General features: G+C 43.6%; 1 protein-coding gene across 9 annotated transcripts in view; it reads right to left on the reverse strand.

The window, feature by feature from the left end:
- The window catches only part of LOC106601059 (dedicator of cytokinesis protein 7), a 45159-nt gene extending 22516 nt beyond the window's left edge, over positions 1–22643 (reverse strand). For 3 of the 9 annotated variants that reach the window (XM_045715089.1, XM_045715088.1, XM_045715085.1), the window contains exons 1-13: positions 22461–22643; positions 19623–19707; positions 18810–18985; positions 18395–18463; positions 17901–18240; positions 12160–12245; positions 11895–11961; positions 11530–11679; positions 7400–7486; positions 6945–7101; positions 6564–6694; positions 5390–5483; positions 5083–5245 (exon numbers count right to left, since the gene is read on the reverse strand). In XM_045715089.1, the coding sequence (XP_045571045.1) occupies positions 5083–5245; positions 5390–5483; positions 6564–6694; positions 6945–7101; positions 7400–7486; positions 11530–11679; positions 11895–11961; positions 12160–12245; positions 17901–18240; positions 18395–18463; positions 18810–18985; positions 19623–19707; positions 22461–22510 (1655 nt within the window). In that variant the 5' untranslated portion in view covers positions 22511–22643. The remainder of the gene's footprint in view (positions 1–5082; positions 5246–5389; positions 5484–6563; positions 6695–6944; positions 7102–7399; positions 7487–11529; positions 11680–11894; positions 11962–12159; positions 12246–17900; positions 18241–18394; positions 18464–18809; positions 18986–19622; positions 19708–22460) is intronic. The other 6 variants (XM_045715093.1, XM_045715087.1, XM_045715094.1 and 3 more) reach the window with 3 other exon arrangements.
- Between the last annotated feature and the right edge of the window lie 2976 nt (positions 22644–25619).

A 25619-nucleotide genomic window follows, 5' to 3' on the forward strand; every position in this document is an offset into this window, starting at 1 on the left:
CCATAGGTAAGGGCATACTTAAGGGGTTTTACGGTAGTTTGAAAGCATATACGGAAGAACATTTCTGGTTACCATGGAGACGACCTGATTTACTGACTGAAGGTCTTGTCAAAGAGCATTTATTTTGGGAGATTGCAAAATATAACTTATACATTCAAGACAGAAGAAACAAATAAAACATTTATTGTAGTTACCTTTTTCTCAACTTCTTTCTATTACTTTCTAAAACATCAAGCTAACTTACAGAGTAGGTAGCTAACTAGCCAGCTGGCTTTGTAACCATTGATTGTGCACCTTCCATTGTTTAGCTAAGTAGCTAGCTAGCTGGTTGATGTTTTCCTTCTGCAACCAGGGCAGAGGAAAACATTCACCTTCACAAAAGCTGTTTACATTGATATCCATACTGAATGAAGCACTTAAGGGACCTCATGGGCACCATTAACTTTTTCACTTCATTTACGAGAGAAATTCACATTAAAATGTTTTGTGAATCTGACTTAAAGTTAAACTTGAGATGTTGTATGCAACCAGGCCCTGGTCCATATCTACCAGGACAAACAGAGACTCAGTTGATGTTAATGTAGGTCATGTGTATTTGCCACCTGGAGGCCTGACAGAGTTACTCCAGAGGTTGGGATGAATGCCAAGGTCAGCCTGACTAAGGCCACAGAGCTGATCTCTGATTGGACCACGACTGAGCTAATGTTTCACAGTCATTTTGAACACCCGATATAAAAGAGTCGTGTCATTACTGATATCCGAGGTGAGACGAAAAAGATACTACAGACCTGAGGCACTTAGACATACAGATGAGAAAATGAACCCAGGGAAACTTTATAATGAGAACTGAGGAGTAACAGCCTTAACAAAGCGTTAAGACAAACAGGCATAGGAAGGGGCACTGGGCGATTCTCACTAGATTTGGAGTCGATAGTCTCTCTGAAGAGACAAATAAATAATCTCTCCATATAGCCTCTGTCCTCAGGTCAGGATGAGGGCCACACTACTCTGCCTGCTGTGTATGGCCATGTGTTTAGCAGGGATCCCAGCCAGCCCCGTCCGGAAGGCCCAGAAGACTAACCAGGCTGCCCCCATTGATGACATGAACGTGCTGATGTACGGCGTGCTGCAGTTCAGCGAGACCCTCCACCACGTCTACGAGAGCACAGATGCCAAGTTCGCTCGGATCGAGAGGTCGCTGAGGAGACATGAGGAAAGGCTGGAGAGGCTGGGGCAGGAGGCAGGCCAGGCCGCAGAGAAGGAAAGACAGATGAGACAGGTGCTAGAACAGATACAGGTGAGGAAACGTACTCGTCCTGCTCTGACGAAGGTCTACTGTGAACCAAAACTTACCAATTAAATTACTGAAATGTGCATAGATCTAAGTGTGCAGAGGCTTTTTATTCAGTAGAATTTGTATCTTGCACCTTACCTACTCTGTCAGGTGTACAGTAGATATATATATTTACTGGAGAAAACATACCCAGTCAGACACCTCAAACTAACTCTGACAGTGTCATCAATTGGTAGATGCGTTTTGAGAGGGTTAAGCATCTAAAATGACGATCATTTTGTGGATTTCACTCCACAGAGCGACAGGGCAGAGAGATAACCCTGCTTTGCCAACAATCTGAAATCCCAGTCAGTCAGATAAGCTCTATTCCTCTGGGCTCCAACAGGGAGAGAGAGCAGCTGAACAGACACCATTGGCTATTTGGCTGAATGGGCCAATAACTGCCATGAACCTGAGCACTGAACTATCTGGCTAGCTTTTCAACATAAACACAAAGCCATGTACATATTAGTTTTGTTTACTCAATATAGATCCTAATGTTCTGAGAACAGAGGGAGTGTGAGAATGACATTGGCCAGCCAGTGTATATTGAGGCCAAGCCAGTTTGAGCAGCTGGTCTGAGATCAGTGGGAGGGAGAGGATTTAAAGCCAGATGCTCTTTTCCAAGGGCCAGATGGCTGAGCTGCAGTCAGAGGCTGAGGAGGCCGAGGGCAAGGTGGCCCGGGTGGAGCAGGAAGAGGGAGAGCTTAGGACCAAGGTGATCAACCTGGAGACATTCCTTCAGAACTACCCCCCCAACAGCATTCAAGAATTAAAGGTAAGGTACACTTCTCAATCACACACAGATTATGCCAAACAATCCAATGCCAACACGCTCAATCGGTTCTGTTCCATTCATAAATTAATATGTGCGTGTGTGTTTTCAGGATAGGGCGTTAAAACACTCCAGTGTTCTGGAGGGCCTGCTAACATGGACACAGTTCCAAAAACAGAGCATTGAGAGTCAGAGCCAACAGTTGACCAAGCTACAGAAACTGGTGGGTATAATAGCTGGACATAGTTTGAACAATTCTAAATAGAATCTGCCCATGATTGATGTAGTGATGGATGCTGTGTTTGACTAAGTTTGCTTTGTTTTTTATTTCAGAGTGAAGCCAGGAGATAGCCAGTCCTTTGTCACATCACCTGATGGTTCGACTGAATCTTAACACCAGCTACTGTAGCTACTGAAACTACACTCCATGACTTTTCCCTGGTGCTTAAGTACCCTGTCTACTCATACAAGCATAATTCACACAGAACAAAAACTCCCACCCAATAAACTGAATTACAATAACATTATATATTTATACCACTGTATTATACTTCTGAATACTTTTAATTGTGTTTAACACATGCCCTTTTTTATTGTACATGTTCTTTATTTTAATTCTAATTCATTCTTACTGCTGTCATTTTGTATATTTTGTGTGCAAATAAATATCAGAAAAAAAATTTCTGACCTGTAGGTGGTGTGAGGCGTGTAGAAATCTACTGACCTGTAGGTGGTGTGAGGCGTGTAGACTGACCTGTAGGTGGTGTGAGGCGTGTAGACTGACCTGTAGGTGGTGTGAGGCGTGTAGACTGACCTGTAGGTGGTGTGAGGCGTGTAGACTGACCTGTAGGTGGTGTGAGGGGTGTAGACTGACCTGTAGGTGGTGTGAGGCGTGTAGACTGACCTGTAGGTGGTGTGAGGCGTGTAGACTGACCTGTAGGTGGTGTGAGGCGTGTAGACTGACCTGTAGGTGGTGTGAGGCGTGTAGACTGACCTGTAGGTGGTGTGAGGCGTGTAGACTGACCTGTAGGTGGTGTGAGGCGTGTAGACTGACCTGTAGGTGGTGTGAGGCGTGTAGACTGACCTGTAGGTGGTGTGAGGGGTGTAGACTGACCTGTAGGTGGTGTGAGGCGTGTAGACTGACCTGTAGGTGGTGTGAGGCGTGTAGACTGACCTGTAGGTGGTGTGAGGCGTGTAGACTGACCTGTAGGTGGTGTGAGGCGTGTAGACTGACCTGTAGGTGGTGTGAGGGGTGTAGACTGACCTGTAGGTGGTGTGAGGGGTGTAGACTGACCTGTAGGTGGTGTGAGGGGTGTAGACTGACCTGTAGGTGGTGTGAGGGGTGTAGACTGACCTGTAGGTGGTGTGAGGGGTGTAGACTGACCTGTAGGTGGTGTGAGGGGTGTAGACTGACCTGTAGGTGGTGTGAGGGGTGTAGACTGACCTGTAGGTGGTGTGAGGGGTGTAGACTGACCTGTAGGTGGTGTGAGGGGTGTAGACTGACCTGTAGGTAGTGTGAGGGGTGTAGACTGACCTGTAGGTGGTGTGAGGGGTGTAGACTGACCTGTAGGTGGTGTGAGGGGTGTAGACTGACCTGTAGGTGGTGTGAGGGGTGTAGACTGACCTGTAGGTGGTGTGAGGGGTGTAGACTGACCTGTAGGTGGTGTGAGGCGTGTAGACTGACCTGTAGGTGGTGTGAGGGGTGTAGACTGACCTGTAGGTGGTGTGAGGGGTGTAGACTGACCTGTAGGTGGTGTGAGGGGTGTAGACTGACCTGTAGGTGGTGTGAGGGGTGTAGACTGACCTGTAGGTGGTGTGAGGGGTGTAGACTGACCTGTAGGTAGTGTGAGGGGTGTAGACTGACCTGTAGGTGGTGTGAGGGGTGTAGACTGACCTGTAGGTGGTGTGAGGGGTGTAGACTGACCTGTAGGTAGTGTGAGGGGTGTAGACTGACCTGTAGGTGGTGTGAGGGGTGTAGACTGACCTGTAGGTAGTGTGAGGGGTGTAGACTGACCTGTAGGTGGTGTGAGGGGTGTAGACTGACCTGTAGGTAGTGTGAGGGGTGTAGACTGACCTGTAGGTAGTGTGAGGGGTGTAGACTGACCTGTAGGTAGTGTGAGGGGTGTAGACTGACCTGTAGGTGGTGTGAGGGGTGTAGACTGACCTGTAGGTGGTGTGAGGGGTGTAGACTGACCTGTAGGTAGTGTGAGGGGTGTAGACTGACCTGTAGGTAGTGTGAGGGGTGTAGACTGACCTGTAGGTGGTGTGAGGCGTGTAGACTGACCTGTAGGTGGTGTGAGGGGTGTAGACTGACCTGTAGGTGGTGTGAGGGGTGTAGACTGACCTGTAGGTGGTGTGAGGGGTGTAGACTGACCTGTAGGTGGTGTGAGGGGTGTAGACTGACCTGTAGGTGGTGTGAGGGGTGTAGACTGACCTGTAGGTAGTGTGAGGGGTGTAGACTGACCTGTAGGTGGTGTGAGGGGTGTAGACTGACCTGTAGGTGGTGTGAGGGGTGTAGACTGACCTGTAGGTAGTGTGAGGGGTGTAGACTGACCTGTAGGTGGTGTGAGGGGTGTAGACTGACCTGTAGGTGGTGTGAGGGGTGTAGACTGACCTGTAGGTGGTGTGAGGGGTGTAGACTGACCTGTAGGTAGTGTGAGGGGTGTAGACTGACCTGTAGGTAGTGTGAGGGGTGTAGACTGACCTGTAGGTAGTGTGAGGGGTGTAGACTGACCTGTAGGTGGTGTGAGGGGTGTAGACTGACCTGTAGGTGGTGTGAGGGGTGTAGACTGACCTGTAGGTAGTGTGAGGGGTGTAGACTGACCTGTAGGTGGTGTGAGGGGTGTAGACTGACCTGTAGGTGGTGTGAGGGGTGTAGACTGACCTGTAGGTAGTGTGAGGGGTGTAGACTGACCTGTAGGTGATATAAGCAGTGTAGACTGACCTGTAGGTGGTGTGAGGGGTGTAGACTGACCTGTAGGTGGTGTGAGGGGTGTAGACGTAGCGGGCAGGGAACTCCAGCACCTCCTTGGTGGGGCGCACCCTCAGGTCAGGGTAGGGCTTGACATGGAGCAGCTCAGGAGACAGGCAGTAGTGAGGAGAGTCTGGGGCAGGAGAGATGTCTATCTTCAACTGGGCTAGGGACAGAAGGAGCAGGAAGAGAGAAAAACAAGGTTACACTAGTAAACATAAAATATATTCTCTATTTAGCCTATAGAATTTGTGCAGGTGATTATATATAAACATATATGTGTGTGCTGAGGAGGTACTGTAGTAGGTACCTGTGACAGGTCTCAGTCTGCGTAGGACAGAGGACGGTCTGCGCATGTCTGCCAGAAACTTGTAGAGGTCTTCATCGCTCAGCCTGTCCCCCTCCTACAGATACAAAGATCATAGTATATTGGCACACAGACACAAACCACACTGAGACAGGTTACAGTGTCTATAACAAGTATTCATACCCCTTGGATTTCTTCATATTTATTTTGTTACAAAGTGGGATTTCTTTTTTCTTTATTATGTCAGAGATCTACAGAAAATACTCTGCAATGTCAAAGTCGAAGATAAAATCGTATAAAATATAAATGATGAAAAATATATATTGATTAAAATCAGTATTCACCTTCACCATACGTTAGAAACACCTTTGGCAGCCATTACAGATGTGAGTCTTCATGGGTAAGTCTCATAAGAGCTTTGCCCATCTGGATTGTGCAATATTTGCCCATTATTCTTCTCCAATTTCTTCAAGCTCTGTCCAAATGAATGTTGATCTTTGTGACAGCACTTTTCATGTCTTGCCATACATTTTCTAGGAGATTTAAAGGGATAGTACAACATTTTGGCAAGCAAGCCATTAAACTCTGCTTTAAAATCACAATTGGCCTCATTGTGAAAACCCTGTGTGGTTTCCTTCCTCTCCAGCAGCTCAGTTAGGAAGGATGCCTGTATCTTTGTAGTGACTGGGTGTATTGATACACCATCCAAAGTGTAATTAACAACTTCACCATGCTCAAAGGGATATTCAGTGTCTGGTTGATTTTTTTTTACCCATCTTTCTTTGCGAGGTATTGGAAATGCTCCTTGGTCTTCGTGGTTGAATCGGTGCTTGAAATTCACTACGTCACTAAGGGACCTTACATATAATTGTATGTGTGGGGTACAGAGATGAGGTAGTCATTCAAAAATCATGTTAACCCCTATTACTGCACTCAGAGTGAGTCCATGCTACTTATTAAGTGATTTGTTGAGGACATTTTTACTCCTGAAGTTATTTAGGCTTGCCACAACGAAGGGGGTGAGTACTTACATAACCAAGACATTATATTCAGTTGTATTATTTTGTAAACATTTCAATCTCACTTTGTAACGCAACAAAATGCTTAAGAAATCCAGGAGGGGTGAATACTTATGATGTACACCTGGGTAGCACAAACACACAACATTCTGACTGACCTGTTTGAAGAAGTTGGTGACTGTGAGAGTGGCTGGACGGAAGGTGGAAAAGTTACACATGTCCTCTCCTACACTCATCCGCTCAAACCCTTTCTTCTTTCTCTCGTTCCAAGTTCCATGGCCTTTCCGCTCTGACAAAAAGACAAGTCATCCGTTTAGACAATAAATAACAATTATTACATACTTATTATGAAATGATGACACTTTTGTTACATCCACAATTCAACAAGAAGTGTCTGAGTGTGACTGATGTAAGGAATTCCATGTGTTTCCATGTGTATTTCCATGTGTATATTAAGAGAGAATCTGTGTGTGTGTGCTTGATATCCAAACTGTGATTAAACCAGGGGGTGTTTGGTTGAGGTCAGAGGTCATAAGTACCAGAGTCAGAGTCGGGGTCGGAGCGCTCCAGCCCCCCCACACTGCTGACGATGTTGACCAGGTGGATGGCCGTCCAGGCGAAGGGCATCCTGTACCTCCCCAGCCTGCTACACGACGTCTCCGCCTGCAGACGCAGCTTCTCCAGCTTCTCCTTGTGCTAAACAGAGAGAGACAGACTGACTGGTGGGGACTGGAAACCTGGATGGGAGCTTGCGCTATCAAGGGCCTTGAGAAAAGGCCATTGCAAGGTGATACTGTAATATTTATATAATGTTTTAGAGTTAGTTGGACATTGATCTTCAGAATAGGGAATTGCAAATATTGCAGTTGTCTGACTAAGCCGAATTGAGAAATGCTGATGGCTACCCAGCTGGACAGTCCTATGTGCATGACCCCATACAGGCATGTACACATGCAAAGAAAATACCAATAGAAGATAGATACTATGAACTTACTGTTACCTTTGATGAATCCGACTCTTTCATGACCATGTAGGGTTCACAGGATTCCCCTATGTCTCCCTGCTGAAGGACTTTCTCCAGCTGAAACACACACACACACATACACACAAAACATATACATACAGACAAGACACGTGTGTAACGGTGAACATTGCTGACCTGACCATTATTTGCAAATGGTGCACACATGGTGCATGCACATACATTTCTAAAGCAATATATGAAATGCAAATATTGGATGCATCTTCACAATAACTAATGTCACATTCACTAGGTAAAGACAAATAGGTCATTGCACTTCACTGTCACCTATGTGGCAAAGCTTACAGAACTTTATCTAAAGTAAATAGTGGTATAATGCAGCCATGATAAGGTATTGCAAAGCCACTTGGCATGAATCATTCTGGTGGCTGAAGGATATCCACTGATTTGTCTGGGATGGTCTGCTCAAATACAGTTTACACAGCAAATTGGCCAGTGTTACCTTGTATTGATTGACGGTGTTACATAAGAACACCAGTGTTGGGTGTTAACAGTACCCAGTGTTGGGTGTTAACAGTACCCAGTGTTGGGTGTTAACAGTACCCAGTGTTGGGTGTTAACAGTACCCAGTGTTGGGTGTTAACAGTACCCAGTGTTGGGTGTTAACAGTACCCAGTGTTGGGTGTTAACAGTACCCAGTGTTGGGTGTTAACAATACCCAGTGTTGGGTGTTAACAATACCCAGTGTTGGGTGTTAACAATACCCAGTGTTGGGTGTTAACAATACCCAGTGTTGGGTGTTAACAATACCCAGTGTTGGCTGTTAACAATACCCAGTGTTGGGTGTTAACAATACCCAGTGTTGGGTGTTAACAATACCCAGTGTTGGGTGTTAACAATACCCAGTGTTGGGTGTTAACAATACCCAGTGTTGGGTGTTAACAATACCCAGTGTTGGGTGTTAACAATACCCAGTGTTGGGTGTTAACAATACCCAGTGTTGGGTGTTAACAATACAATAAGTCCAACTAACAGATTGGATTAGTTTAGAAAAATGTATGTTATCTTTGTGTAGCACAAGACTAATTAATCAATCAATTGAAAAAAAAATCCTAAAATCTACCTGCAATAGAACACTGGGTGTTGTTAACACCCAACACTGGGTGTTGTTAACAACACCGGGTGTTGTTAACAACACCCAGTGTTCTATTGCAGGTAGATTTTAGGATTTTTTTTTCAATTGATTGATTAATTAGTCTTGTGCTACACAAAGATAACATACATTTTTCTAAACTAATCCAATCTGTTAGTTGGACTTATTGCACCCGTTACTGAAATGATTGTTCCAGTTTAGATGGTTAAGGTAGTGTCACATCTTAGTCCTCCTGACCATGGCAGTCATTCTGAATGCAGGTTGTGGGTGAAAACATTTCAAAATGTTGGATATCTCCACTCTAGCTTGATTCCAAATGGAAATTACACCACTTTGCAAGCCAGCTTAATTTGACTTTGAATTTGCAAATAAAACTCAAAGAATAAAAAGGAAAGTCTTACATCTTCCTAAGTCTGAGGGTGGTTTAAACCTTCCAGACATGGAATTGTATCAACTCACCACACAAGTCTTCTACTTGTGACATATAGTTAAATGCACTACAGAGGAACAATGGGTACATATTGAAGATGCGCATGCTTATCCCCAGAATCTTTTCATGTGTCTATTTTCAAAGGATAAAGCTGAGAACATTAAAGCAGCAATACATAGATTTTTGGGCAACCCGACCTAATTCACATGGATATGTCATTCTCATTGAAAGCAACTCTAAGAAGCGGTAGATCTGTTCTATGTGCGCTATTTCTATGCTGACTGTTCTTAAGTTTAGTTTTTGCGTCTTTTTTACTTTTGGTTTTGTACACCAGCTTCAAACAGCTGAAAATACAATATTTTTGGTTATAGAAAATATATTTCACAGCGGTTTAGATGGTACAATGACTATCTACACTATACTTGTTTGTTTTGCCACAAACTGAAATTATGTGAACTTTTAGAATTTTTGCAACCAGGAAACAACTTCATAGTTAAAAACACTATAACAATATAGAAGAAAATGAAATGTATTCTACAAGAACCAAAATCACTCTTTAAAACACAATCCTATGGAACAATCCTTGGATAGCTTTCATAATTCACTGATAAATTGGTCCACAAGTAAAACTAAAGGCATAGAAACAGTAAATTACTTGGTAATAGGAAATAAATGTATTTCCATTACAGAATTAAAAAGCAATTTTGGACTGACCAGTGAAGATATTTTCAAATACATGCAACTTAAAAGTTTAATATCACAAAGTTTCGATTTGAAATCATTTGGAGATCGGAGCAATCTTGAGGGAATCCTATTTGAGTCAGAAACGGATATAAATATGATAGGTAAGATATACAAAACTTTGCAGAGAGCCTATCCAAAATATAACTGATATTGGCACAAGTTGGAGGGAAAGTTGGAACATCACTAAATTACAGTTCATGAAAATGTACGCTTAATCCAGTATAAACTAATGTATAGAATTTATTATACAAGAGACAAAATTCACAAATTCTACAGTACAACGGCAGAGTCATTTCTTAATTTTACAACGGGTAGGTCTAATCCTGAATGCTGATTGGTTAAAACCGCATTCCAGTCGGTGTCTATTCCACAAGTTGCCTCCGGCTAAATCTAGGACGTCGAAATACCTTTATACTCTGTTCCATCTAACTGTGCAATCCACCGTCTCATCAGCCCAGCCAGACAACTTACAAACTTGATCTCCAATATAAAAAGCATCTAGACATTATCTCATTTCTTTTAGAGTAACATTTTGTTTTCAGCAGCAGAGATTTGTATAAACCTTTGTCTGTGTCTTCGACATTTGCAACATTGTTTTAATATTCAAATTCGATCTCCTACTGTCCCATAGTAATGAACGAGTCGGGACGAGACAGACAGGCAGGCAGCGTTTCTATGCAAGTCAAAATCATAAATCAGCTGGCATCATTTTTATGGATATTTACAAAAAAAATTCTATTGAAAAAAGGTCAAATGGAACACAGCTAATTTGCAGTCTTTCCAACTTCAGTTTGAAGTGATTGTGTTACTATAGCTGTGTTGTTGGCTAGCTCCTCTGAACAAGTGTCCTGACGAGTGAGCACATTTTCTATGCCAGGCGAATTCACGCATCATTAGCTCATTGTTATGGACGCATCTAAATAAATGGTCACTAGAAAACAGCTTAAACAAATGCAGCTACTTTGCTGTTATTCTGGCTGCTCCTTTTTGACATGACTGCAAGTTAGCCATAGTTGGCTAGCTAGCAAGCAAGCAAGCAAGCGATAAGAATGTTGCCAGCCAGTATGGCAATAGAACATTTATAACAAACAACTGGGTCGCGTTCAAAGATATGGTGTCGTTGATGTTTGTGTGCGTCTGTACGCTGTCGTTTGTATGTGTATGTTTTGTAAAAACAAAATATTTATCGTACCCCAAAAATATGACTTGTACACCTGATGTGGCCTGTAAATCATGAGTTGCAGGCCACTGTATTAGGGTAAACTAGGCCCTCAAAATAAGGCTTATAAAATATGGATTGTCTTGTCTTAAAATATTGTAATTTTAATGATAACATATTCGCTTGGGATCTCACTTAGTGAAGGCTACAGGACTGAAAATGAATGAATGCAACAGCCATGTCTCTGTAACTAACAAATACAGTCATGGGTGGTAACTCTACAACTCACACGAAAGGTAAGGCACACTGGGAAATATGCAAATAAGGCTTTACACTAAGCAAAGTGTTAATTTCACACCGAAAAGTGTGGACCCGTATTGACACTGGAAGAGAGTTAAATTTAACACTGTGTTTATTTAACAGCGGAGAATTTGCTGTGTAATTCAGTTCACACCTAAAAAACATTGTGGTAGGTGGATCGAAGATAAAATATTTTGTATCTTTAACAGTTCATATGGACAGGACTAGGGGTTTTCCCCTGAACATGTGACCAGACCAAGAGAAAGTCCTACAGAGAGTCAGTAGTTTGTAATGTGACATAGAGCCTTCTCTGGACTCTCTGCATGTGCCCCCCCTAGTGGCCCTATGTCCAGTACCTTGATGACCAGGAAGATGTCTGCAGAGGGGTACGTGATGGAGAAGATGGCTGAGCGGGCCAGGGTGGAGATGGCTGTGTGGGGCGTGTGGAGACGCAGCAAGCCCTTCATCTGATCTGAGTTCAGGTCAAAGTGGAAGTCCTCTGAGATCTGGGAGGGGGAGGAGATGAGAAAATGTACGTCATGGGATATTAATTATGTTTTGACTGAGATTTAAAGCACAAGACCTTTGAGGCATACTGAGAGCTAGAATAATGTAATCAGTCAAAACTTGAGCTCAGCATGACATAAGCATAATATGATCATTCAAAAATAAACATGCTGTATATGTACAGTCTAAACATTTCTAGAAAACTCATGGGTACCTTTTTCTTTTCCTTGACATCATAGAGAGCAAGAGTCCCAAATATTGGCTCAATTTCTATTTCAAATCTGTAGGGGGTTCAAAAAGCACAACATGTGTTTGGATGAGAAGGAAATATGATTGATAAATTAATAAAATGCCAAAATGTATTTACTATTGTGCTAACCTGAACTGTGACTCTTTACATTAGTGTGAAAAGGGTATAAGTGAGAGTGACCGACAAGGATCATTTTAGGAACGATAAGGACAGACAGATGGTCACTCACTTGAGGGACAGACACTTGACCATGATCCTCTGACCACAGTGTTCTTTGGGGACCTCTGGGACAGAACATCTCTCCACAGCCTCATCCTGTCAGACAACACACACATAGCCGTGAGAACATAAACACGACGGCAACATTTACACAGCCAGACGCCATGGCAACGTTGACACAGACACCACAGTAGTGTGTACACAGACATAACGAAAGAGGGAGAGAGCGTGAGAAGGAGACAGAGGCAAGAAGGGCTGGGCAGTAAACGGTATACCGGTATTGATGCACGAACCGGTTTGGGCGTTTACTTTACCTTCTTTAACGGTATTTGAATGTTTTGTTTGTTAAATGTGATACGCCGTGTGTGTCACTCATGGAGCACATTTGTTGTTCTTTGACCACAAGACACTTATGTTCCGTCTGCATGGTCAATGCAGCACATGCAAAAAATGTTATTGAGGACATACACATATTTTTTTACTTCACCTTTATTTAACCAGGTAAGCTAGTTGAGAACAAGTTCTCATTTACAACTGCGACCTTGCCAAGAGAAAGCAAAGCAATTCGACACATACAACACAGTAACACATGGAATAAACAAACATACAGTCAATAATACAGTAGAAAAAGTCTATATACAGTATGTGGAAATGAGGTAGGATAAGGGAGGTAAGGCAATAAATAGGCCATAGTGGTGAAGTAATTACAATATAGCATTTAAACACTGGAGTGATAGATGTGCAGAAGATGAATGTGCAAGTAGAGATACTGGGGTGCAAATGAGCAAAATAAACAAATACAGTATGGGGATGAGGTAGTCGGATGGGCTATTTACAGATGGGCTATGTACAGGTGCAGTGATCTGTGAGCTGCTCTGACAGCTGGTGCTTAAAGTTAGTGAGGGAGATATGAATCTCCAGCTTCAGCGATTTTTGCAGTTCGTTCCAGTCATTGGCAGCAGAGAACTGAGAAGGCAGCCAAAGGAGGAATTGGCTTTGGGGGTAACCAGTGAAATATACCTGCTGGAGAGCGTGCTACATGTGGGAGCTGCTATGGTGACCAGTGAGCTGAGATAAGGTGGGGCTTTACCTAGCAAAGACTTGTAGATGACCTGGAGCCAGTGGGTTTGGCGATGAGTATGAAGCGAGGGCCAGCCAACGAGAGCGTACAGGTCGCAGTGGTGGGTAGTATATGGGGCTTTGGTGACAAAACAGATGGCACTGTAAAATACTGCATCCAAATTGTTGAGTAGAGTGTTGGAGGCTATTTTGTAAATGACATCGCCGAAGTCGAGGATCGGTAGGATAGTCAGTTTTACGAGGGTATGTTTGGCAGCAGCATGAGTGACGGATGCTTTGTTGCGAAATAGGAAGCCAATTCTAGATTTAATTTTGGATTGGAGATGCTTAATGTGTGTCTGGAAGGAGAGTTTACAGTCTAACCAGAAACCTAGGTATTTGTAGTTGTCCACATATTCTAAGTCAGAACCGTCCAGAGTAGTGATGGTGGATGGGCGGGCAGGTGTGGGCAGCGATCGGTTGAAGAGCATGCATTTAGTTTTACTTGCATTTAAGAGCAGTTGGAGGCCACGGAGGGAGAGTTGTATGGCATTGAAACTCTCTGGAGGTTAGTTAACACAGTGTCCAAAGAGGGGCCAGAAGTATACAGAATTGCACAGAATTTAGCAGATGTTATTGCGGGCGTAGCAAAATGCTTGTAATGACAATGTTGATGACAGCGATGTGTTTTCTATTTGCTTCTTAATATAAATTAACTAGTGTTCCAGAATTACACAATTAGTTTGTGTTTCTTACATTTGCAAACAGCTCGTTTATCTTTGCTTAGCAAGTTGGGCCTAAATTGTTTTAGTCGCTAATGCTAATCACTAGTTAGCCTGTTAGGGCTAGGGGGCAGTATTGACACGGCCCGATTTAATCTGGATACTACTCCTGCCCAGTAACTAGAATATGCATATAATTATTGGCTTTGGATAGAAAACACCCTAAAGTTTCTAAAACTGTTTGAATGGTGTCTGTGAGTATAACAGAACTCATATGGCAGGCAAAAACCTGAGAAGATTCTGAACAGGAAGTGGCCTGTATGACAAGTTGTTCATCTTGGCTCTTTTTATTGAAGACTGAGGATCTTTACTGTAACGTGACACTTCCTACAGCTCCCATAGGCTCTCAGAGCCCGGTAAAAAGCTGAATGATATCGAGGCAGCCCCAGGCTGAAACACATTATCGCGTTTGGATAGTGGCTGGTCAGAGTACTCTGAGACTCAGGCTCGTGCACGAGGGCACGAGATGTTTTTATTTTCTCTCCCTTTGTACGTATACACGCTTTCCCGGTCGGAATATTATCGCTTTTTTACGAGAAAAATGGCATAAAAATGGATTTTAAAACAGCGGTTGACATGCTTCGAAGTACGGTAATGGAATATTTCGAATTTTTTTGTCACGAAATGCGCCATGCTCGTCACCCTTATTTACCCTTTCGGATAGTGTCTTGAATGCACGAACAAAACGCCGCTATTTGGATATAACAATGGATTATTTGGGACCAAACCAACATTTGTTATTGAAGTAGAAGTCCTGGGAGTGCATTCTGACGAAGAACAGCAAAGGTAATAACATTTTTCTTATAGTAAATCTGACTTTGGTGAGTGCTAAACTTGCTGGGTGTCTAAATAGCTAGCCCTGTGATGCCGGGCTATCTACTGAGAATATTGCAAAATGTGCTTTCACCGAAAAGCTATTTTAAAATCGGACATATCGAGTGCATAGAGGAGTTCTGTATCTATAATTCTTAAAATAATTGTTATGTTTTTTGTGAACGTTTATCGTGAGTAATTTAGTAAATTCACCGGCAGTGTTCGGTCAGAATGCTAGTCACATGCTAATGTAAAAAGCTGTTTTTTGATATAAATATCAACTTGATTGAACAAAACATGCATGTATTGTATAACATAATGTCCTAGGGTTGTCATCTGATGAAGATCATCAAAGGTTAGTGCTGCATTTAGCTGTGGTTTGCGTCCCACCTAGCCCATAGAGGTTAGCTGGCTAATAAATGCACTGAGTCAGAACAAACATAACTAGCTATACAGCCTGATAATACCAGTGATGGTGTATACCTAAATCAGTATGTTGTCTGTGCAACAGTATCTTCTAAATCAATGAGGAATAAGCAAAGCATGAATGTTAACTACATGAAGTAGCTAAAATAAAACGTTCAACGTAGCCAAAGATTATAGGGTCCCCTAGGAAACACTTATCAACAATTTGGTTCCTACTCCGTCACAATAACTCCTCCCTGGCATTTTCATTCATTGTCATGTCAAACAACACTGTATTCAAAGTGCCACCATCATATTCTAACTATAGAATAATCATTCTATTTCCATGATTCCAACAGTTCCCGAGTGGCGCAGCGGTCCAAGGCACTACATCTCAGTGCAAGTGGCGTCACTTCAGTCCCTGGTTCAAATTCAGGCTGTATCACATCCGGTCGTGATTGGGAGTCCCATTGGGTGGCGCACAATTGGCCCAGTGTCGTCCGGGTTTGGCCCGGGTAGGCCGTCATTGTAAATAAGAATTTGTTCTTAACCGACTTGCTTAGTTTAAAAAATAAAAATAAAAAATAAAATGTTTTTAAGTTCACACGAGTGCAATTGTAACATTTTGTTAAAAATAAGGCCTAGATTGTTTGCCCATATCATGCAGCCCTATGTGGTAGAGTGAAAATTCTCAAATGAGTGCAGAAATTGATGGAAATAAATGTAAAACAAACAATCAGAATGGAGAAAGACCCATTGAAATCACTTAGAATGTACAGTGCATTCAGAAAGTATCCAGACCCCTTGACTTTTTCCACATTTTGTTACGTTACAGCCTTATTCTAAAATGGATTAAATTCTTCATTAATCTACACACAATACCCCACAATGACAGAGCAAAATGAGATTTTTTTTAAAACTTTATTGTAAATTTCCAAAAAATGAAATATCACATTTACATAAGTATTCAGACCCTTTACTCAGTGCTATGTTGAAGCAACTTTGGCAGCGATTACAGCCCAAGTCTTCTTGGGTATGACACTACAAGCTTGGCATACTTGTTTTAGGGGAGTGTCTCCCATTTATTCTCTCCAGATCCTCTCAAGCTCTGTCAGGTTTGATAGGGAGTGTCACTGCACAGCTATTTTCAGGCTCGGCCACTCAAGGACATTCAGAGACTTATCCCGAAGCCACTCCTGAATTGTGTTGGCTGTGCGCTTAGGGTCGTTGTCCTGTTGGAAGGTGAACCTTCACCCCAGTCTGAGGTCCTGAGCAGGTTTTCATCAAGGATCCTTCTGTACTTTGCTCCGTTCATCTTTCCCTCGTTCCTGACTAGTCTCCCAGTCCCTGCCGCTGAAAAACATCCCCACAGTATGATGCTGCCACCACCATGCTTCACTGTAGGGATGGTGCCAGGTTTCTTCCAGATGTGACGCTTGGCATTCAGGTAAAATAGTTCAATCTTGGTTTCATCAGACCAGAGAATCTTGTTTCTCATGGTCTGAGAGTCTTTTAGGTGCCTTTTAGCAAACTCCAAGCGGGCTGTCATGTGCCTTTTACTGAGGAGTGGCTTTTGTCTTGCCACCCTACCATAAAGGCCTGATTGGTGGAGTGCTGCAGAGATGGTTGTCCTTCTGGAAGGTTCTGCGATCTCTACAGAGGAACTCTGAAGCCCTGTCAGAAGGACCATCAGGTTCTTGGTCACCTCCATGACCAAGGCCCTTCTCCCCCGATTGCTGTTTTGCCTTGGTGGGTCCAAACTTCTTCCATTTAAGAATGATGGAGGCCACTGTGTTCTTGAGGACCGAAAATGCTGCAGAAATTGTTTGGTACCCTTCCCCAGATCTGCACCTCGAGAGCTCTAGAGACAATTCCTTCGACCTCATGGCTTGGCACTGTCAACTGTGGGACCTTATATAGACAGGAGTGTGCCTTTCCAAATCACATCCAATCAATTGAATTTACCATATGGGGACTCCAATCAAGTTGTAGAAATCTCAAGGATTATCATTGGAAACAGGATGCATCTGAGCGCAATTTCTAGTCTTATAGCAAAGGGTTTTAAAATGTATGTAAATAAGGTATTTCGGTTTTTTATTTTTAATACACTTGCAAAAATGTAAAAAAAAATGTTTTCTCTTTGTCATTATGGGTTATTGTGTGTAAATTGATGAGGGTTTCTGATTTTTATTTAATCCATTTTAGAAGGCTGTAACGTAACAATGTGTTGCCACCATAAGGTCACGCACTACTCAAAGCAAATGTAGAACTTTTATTATTCAAAAACATAAAACAACATCAAATACCCTAAAAACATTATATATTTTTCAAATACCTTAATATTATATTTTGGCCATATCGCCCAGCCCTCAAGGCAAGATACGCAAACAGATGGTCACACATGGCTGAGGAGAAGGCCATGGTATTGTACATCCACTTCATTGATGTGCTTCAATGTCTATGGTGGAACTGCCTGATTTTTAGCAATAGAATCTACATGTAATTAACTTTTAAAAATGTTTTTTTTTTTATATAATAAAGTTTTGATATCGCTTCCGTAGCTTTCTATGTTATAGCTATATCATTCTACACAAAGTCGGCTACCACTTTAGCAACACATGCTGACAGACAACTGAGCTGAACAGAAGTGAAAAGTGTATGGATGATATTAATATTATTATTTGGGACAGACCTCGTCGGGAGGAGGGAAGAGCCCCAGCAGGTCAGAGTGGCGCCCCTGCAGGCGGGCCTCAGCGTTGCGGCGGTCCATGTCCTCTGCAGCCGTGCGCTCCAACACCGAGGGCAGCAGGGCGTCCGGCGACGAGTTCTTCAGGTCAAAAATACTGGAGGCCCAGCTACCCCGGGGCGTGTCATCCAGAGAGACTGACCGCCGTTTAGCATCGTCCTGGTCATCCTGGCGGTCAGTGGCCGCAGCCTCGTCCAGTTCAAAGGTCTGCTTAACCAGCCCTCGCTGCCTCTCCCTCTGGCGCTCAGAGTTGTGGGGGGTGTGGGTTGTACTGTAACGTTGATACCTACAGACATGACAAAATACATGATCCTCATCTTTAAATCACAGAGATAATGCACATCATGGGCACCATTGCAACCAAATCAGTTGTAAATCAATGTGGATAAAGGAATGGAAAAGAGGGAGGCATATGGGACACATGATAGAGGGACACTCACTTCCTCTGAATGATCAACCAGTCATCTGTGTAGACACCCAAGGCATCTCTCACTCTTGGGTCAAATGTGCTGTGGAAAAAACGCATGAATTATATAGTATGACATAAATATTACAATGGCATAGGAAAGGTACAGGGTGTTCTGCCTGTCCAGTAGCATGATAATGCTGTGTCAAGAAGTCCTAGTTATGCGAGTGAGCATGTGTGTGTCAGTCTTACCCTCTAGATTATTTTCTAGGCGGGGCACAAAGGAATTCAACGCAACATCCAGGCCCCTGTCTCCAAAATTACCATTTGAAACCCATTGAAGCCAAACTCTTTTAGGCAGGTGGAAACAGAGCTAAGCAAGGGGACATAATGCTAGGGGAAACACTGGTGTGTGTACTGTACATAGTATGTGTGTTAGAGTGACTCACTCCTCCTCGGGCAGAGGGGGCTCCAGTGTAGTACACTCTCTGTCCTGCAGGAGGAGCTCCAGGTCGTCTGGGGGGAACTCCATCAGCTGTCTGAGGGGGCCAGGCTCCGCCCCAGGGGCGTGGCTACTCACATACTCCTCATAGTCCACAGGCTCCACCACCTCGGTCAGCGGCACCTGACAACCAATCAATCAATAACACACAACAATCAATACCTGAGGTGCATTCAGTTTGCTTGAACGTTTGCGGAACAGTTTGTACTGAACGACACGTTTTCTTGAACAGACTGAGAGGTTTGCTCCGTTCGGTGGGTGCGCCTTGAAGCAATGGGTGACATATTTAAAAGGGCAGCGGTGCATTTTGAACCTCAACTGGTCATTCAGTACAGCACCGTTTCTGCTCACTTTAACCATTTTTATTACTGAACGCAGCCCTGGAGATGCATTATCTTCATACATCTAAACATTCCACCAGGACCACACAAGCTACAGGCCACACCGAGATAGTGAGCAAAGAAAAAAATATGGATAATATGAGTGATTAAGCCTACGTCACCTACTTTTGACACACTTTTTTATGTAACCTTTATTTAACTAGGCAGGTCATATACATAGACACTGGCTCCACTTCAGTGAGAGCACTGCGGAGATAGCCTTTTTATACACAAACAGATGACATCCTAAGTGGTTGATGACCTTCTTAAGTTGTTTGTTTCCAAAGCAGTAAATTAAACTCATCCATAGAAAGTCCATCCTCATCTTTGACCAAAGACAAGGTGATATACCTAAAAACATAAAACACACTGCTACTTACAGGTTGGTGTGCTCCTCGTTTTTTGGACAGCTGAGGGGAGCCATACTCTCTGGATACCTGCTTCCTGACCTCTGCAGCCACCGTCCTGACAGAGACGGACAGGAAACGGTAGAGTACAGTTACGCTCAAACAGGGGAAAAACTGTTTTTCATTCAGAGCTGTATCTTCAGGAAGCCAAACAGAAACAAGTCTAGACATAATAAATACCAGAACAGAAATCATTCTGTCACTGGATAAAGACGGTTAACTTGAGGAGAACTGATTTGATGCCCAAACTTGCACACGCCAGCCTCAGATTCGTATGCAAATATGCTCCATAATCTAGATACTCAGCTAAAATCTCTCCAGCGAGGTGCCAAAAATCTAATTGCCTCTCCATTATCATGCACATGCAAATAAGCCAATTAACATAGGCTAAACCAAACCCTTGCTGCTGATAACCCAGAGTTAAACCTATTACATTTTGCTTATTGCTGCTTTAAACCATTCTGAATATGTAGGCTCCTCCCAGACATAATGCTAGATGGATGTGTTTTATACATAATTATGAGCCTGCCTTAGATTTAATAATAGCTTTCCAGTTTTGACTTCTTATCAGATGTGAGCAGCCATGTATGCTATCCATTCTCCCCCCACTACGCAGGTCCAAGCAGCTGGTATCAGAAGCAGTGCTGAATGCCAGCAGCTGTTGTGAATGGGAGTCAAGCCGGATCTGTGGGAGAAGAGAGGAGCGGTGGCTGGGCCTAGTACAGAAACCAGGCAGAGAGCCATAACTCTCTCACTACCCCTGGCCTGGGCCTTTATGGACCAGCAAATGGGGGGCTTAGAGAGGGGGACAAAGTCAAACTAGGCCCCCAATCCTCTCAGAGACACAGCATGCAGCTGCTCTTCCACAAACTTATAACGGACTGGTCATCTCATTCTCTCTCTCACAGACACGTACAGTTACACGCACACATAACGCTTCCGAAATTCCTTGGGCACGGTCGCTGTGGTCAAACTATGTCTTAATTCCACACGTTAAATGCTACTGCTCTCTGCTTCAAAAGGAGACCCTCAAATATAATTTCCCCCCATGACATACTACACCCCCCCCCCATCTCTCAGAAATAATAACTCTGCTACCCCAAATCACACAACCCTTTTAAGCTGGAACTCTACAACAATCTTTTGACGGAGGCGTCAGTCACAACAATATGTTTGTGATAGTGTTATTCTGCCGTTAAAATGTGCTACCTTCTCCAATCCCCACTTTAAACAGGATAAAGGAAAAGCTATCGCCTCCAAGGTTAATAGACGGAACACCCCGTCACACCCTTTCCTGCATCCTGAACCGACACAATGGACTGGCTCCCACTGAGGAGAGGGAGAGAGGACTGGACAATAACAGAGTTGGAGAGAGGAGAAACTGTAGCAATGATTAGGCCTAAGCTGTTGAATTCAGCACTCTTACTCGGTTACTACTAAGTTAGGCTATAGCCTAGTGGTAGGTTAGCTGATACAATTTGAACTAGTAGTCTTGCAGTAAACATTCAGAGGGAGCAGCACCATTCACCATTAGCTGGGCTAACTCAATATGATAATCATGTGAGACTGAGAAATATGCGTACATACCATGGTGAGTATAATAAGTCTGGTTGGCCCAGTCGGAGAGTCCTAATAGGAGATACAAGGTATGGGCCTGTTGTGGTGTTGTTGACTGTTTCGTACTGGACTGCTGACATTCCATGATGTCATTGAGATTTCCTCCCTGTTGGTTTTGATGTGACATGTTCACCTGCATGTCTCTAATCAAATATCCAGACTGCTCTCAGGAGCCTCCAAGGGCCACGCACCCATAATATGAAGGAGGTTCTCAGACGATTCTATGAAGGCTGCAAGGTGAACAGCTAGGCTAGTGCTTTTTTTCTGAAAGTGTTTGTTTGTGTGTGACGGAGGCGGAACGACACCTGCTATTAGCATGTACTACCATGTACTGCCTATACCCACCCACCATACAACACGCAATCAATGGCTTAGCATGCCTTCCCTGGTCAAGGCTTTGATGAACACAAGTATGAACTCAACAATGGTGGAACTGGAAAATTCATCATGTCATGCAAGGTGATATTTCAGCTATAGGTCTGATCTAACTCTGTGGATAATAATAAAGATACTGTCCTTAGCTACTTTACTTTCCCACAGGAAAAGGGGTTACTCCATCTTGCCTACTTCTGTTGTCATTGTGTAGCAGAACTCCATAAGAACTAGACTTTTCAGTTCCATCTACAGACCTACCCCCAGGAAGAGATCTACAGTCTGATTTGAACTAGGAGTGACCGCAAAGAGGATCAAGATGAGTTCATTTGCAGCGCAACAATATTAGTGTAACCTAACCCACGCCTTGTTATCCCACAGGTCGACGGGAAAGCCAATTCAACGGCTGGTATGGCTAGATAACTACTAATTATAGTTTTATATCCGTTTTACTTGGGGCTCCTCAAGATAATGTAAAATAAAGTAATGTAGGTAACTAGTAGCCAACATGTTTGATGGCTCGACTGTCAGCCTAATGGCAAAAGGATAGCTGTGATCTAGTTATCTGTGTGCAACAAAGAAACAATCGCAAGGTATGAAAATTCGTTTTAGTTTTCTAAACAATGGCAGGGTGAATGATAAATTCACATTTAATTCGAAGCCCATATGCTGAACAATAGACTAGCCTCCGTCTGTCTCAGTTCCTATTCAGTCTGCGCGGTTTACGATCAGTGATACCCTCAAATCCTGCACTACCCGGTCTGTCCGTCATGTCACGCGAACTAGCTGTCCTACAGAGTACATAGAAATTATGAGTCTCACCGATTAATTTTGTGTGCAAATGCCCTCCTCTCGTTGGTTGAAGATGCCATTTCGCGTCCCCGTTTAGTGTAGTCTTCGAACTATTCTCTCACACTCCTGCACTTCGATACCGTTGTCGTCCTGCTGGAGTTCGCTTCCTTGTACACCACGCTACGGTGCCTATCCCAGTGGTCCTCCTAGTGGTTGGGAGCAGAAATACAAGGTTGTGTTGTATGGCATCGTCCGCAGTGCAATTCTCACCTGACCGGTTTCAGTAACGCTGTCACACGCCCGAGAATGGCCCATATCCTCAACAGTTAGGGTTTCATTAGTGTGAAAATTGAGGACGTTTGCTGAACAGCGAGAACTACTTTAGTTCAACATGTATACCAGGTGAAAAACATCATGTCAAAGCCCGTAGGTGTGTTATCTGTTGACAGATTTGTTGTCCTAGCTACCTGTCAAAACAAAAGCAAAACACTACAATGAATGCATAAATTCATAAATCACACTGCATATATTACAGGCCTATAATACGGATATGGATCTGCAGTAGGCCATTTTTTTGTTACTTGGCACCCATTGGTGAAATCTGCAGTGATGCAAGTAGGCAGGTGCAACACAGCAGGCAGGTGGCACCTGAACAAGGTCAATATTTTTTTAGGTCAAGGAGGTTGAAGAGGATGGTAGGCTATCAAGCAATGCTATCAAGAGAAAAGGTAGGGTTGTGAAGTACTAGGCTCGCCGGCTAGGGATTAAATAGGTTTATAGCCTACTGTTCAACTGCTAGGCTTTTTTGAGCCAATAGACCTAGGCCTGTGTCAACCAGACTGTGGTCTGATTCCTATTTTCCTCACCCAGCGGTCAACTAATCCAATTGATGAAAAAAATAATCTGCCTTTTGCCAGGGAGGGAGCCATTTCATTCGTCATTTGGTTAAGTAGATCTAATCCTGTTAATTCTGTCTGGCATGCGCCTACAAGGTCTATCGAAGAGGATGTGTACTGGCCCTTTAATTCAGCGGAGCTACATTGTGGTGTGCTAATTTACACCTTTTAAAGTATTTGTCTACCTCGATCATGTTGTGTGCTTTAAAATAGTCTTCACACTACACAAGGATAGTGTGTTCATATTTGGGATGAATATGTATTATGATCATATGCCCATCCCCTAAACAGTTATTTCCTCTACGTGTATCTCTACAGCAGCATCATATGTTTACCTCACATTCATATTCATAACACGATCAAGTATTTCATGTTTATTCCATTATCCCCTCTTGGAGGGAATCTATGTAATATACTGTATCACATTTCCCACATCACGTCAACCAGGAGTCAAAATGCTGCCTCTCCCTTCAGCAAGTGTGCTTTACTAGCTGTTGACCAGCAGAGGGAGATGTTCACCATGATTGTGGGGAAAGGGGTAGGGCCCAAGCCTCTTCTCTAAGAAAGGCGGGTCTTCAGAGTCATGATTCTTTCTGATTTCTGAGTTCGTGGTTCATGGTGCTCAACAGAACTAGCTAGTACTGTAGTGACAGACTCTGATTCTAGCGTTATGTTGCACTGTTTCTGATTTTCTTTGTGGCCTTTCAGTATATAGACAACAAACGCTGGTCTTAAGACCCAAAGGAGATGGCCTCCTTTCAAATGGAATCCAATTACTTACAATCAAGCAAATGAAAAGGAGGTACACCAAAGTTCAGGACACAATGTGTCCCCACAGGGTTGTCCCTGATGTCTTATAGCTGGTCCATCTTTCATCTCAAATTGAAATTAGCAGGTAACACTAAATGGGAAATGAATCAATGCATTATTGTATTTACAATTGACATCTTAGTCATTCAGCAGACGCTCTTATCCAGAGCGACTTACAGTTAGTGCATTCATCTTAAGATAGCTAGGAGGGACAACTACATGTCACAGTCATAGTAAGTACATGCTTCCTCAAAGTTGCTCTCAGCAAAGTCAGAGCTAGTAAGGTAAGTATTGTTTTATGTATCTCTCTCTCTCCCTCTCTTTCTCCATCCTTCTCTCCTTCTCTTATCGACCCTTCTCCACAGGAACCACTTGTCAATTTACTGTAAAACCACTCCCTCCGCTCTGTCTGGCTTCATTCCCCACCCCCATCTCCTCCATCAGTAAAGTAGAACCAAATAGAGCTGCCTGCAGCAACCCTGCCCCCACCCCTCTTCCCTCTGCCCCATGGTCCACCAATTCAGCACCAGGGAAAGCAGCCTGCCTGGCCTGCTGCTGCAGGTACTCAGCTCCCGCTCTGCTCTGTCTGCAAGATGCCAGATGAATAATGGGGTGTATGGAGGTTTATGAAAAATGAGAGACAGAGAGAGAGAGAGAGAGAGAGAGAGAGGGGGTTGGGGGCGGGGGTGGTGTGGATAAATTAACCTTGTGTGACAGACAGAGGCTGGAGCTGTAGCAGAGGAAGGACGGACATCTTGGGGATTTGTGTGCGCATGGAACCAGTCTCTCTCAGAGCAGAGCAGGGTAGCAGGCAGGCTCAGTGCTAACAGCAGGCAGGAGTCTGGGCCAGAGACCATGTTAATGAAGACAAATGAATCTCACTTTCTCTCTCTCCTCTATGTAGGTCCACTGCTTCCACTACAATGCCCACACTAGCCCTTTCTCTACCATGGTTGTCCTGAGAATGAAGAATGAAGAGTATTGCCTTACAAGGCGACACGTGTGCATTAGTGATTGTGAGAGCCTAGGTATTGTATTTGTAATGTAATGTTTTCTCAGGTAGTCAAGAGTCACTGAGCCAGACAATGTCGACCACTATGAGCTTCCATCATGACAACCAGACAATGTAGACTAATATGAGCTTCAATCATGACAACCAGACAATGTAGACCACTATGAGCTTCCGTCATGACAACCAGACAATGTAGACCACTATGAGCTTCCATCATGACAACAACCAGACAATGTCGACCACTATGAGCTTCCATCATGACAACCACAATGTAAACCACTATGAGCTCCCGTCATGACAACCAGACAATGTCGACCACTTTGAGCTTCCATCATGACAACCAGACAATGTAGACCACTATGAGCTTCCGTCATGACAACCAGGCAATGTAGACCACTATGAGCTTCCATCATGACAACCAGACAATGTAGACCACTTTGAGCTTCCATCATGACAACCAGACAATGTCGA

Source organism: Salmo salar, chromosome ssa03 (assembly GCF_905237065.1).
Source record: "Salmo salar chromosome ssa03, Ssal_v3.1, whole genome shotgun sequence".
NCBI classification, from domain to species: Eukaryota; Metazoa; Chordata; class Actinopteri; order Salmoniformes; family Salmonidae; genus Salmo; species Salmo salar.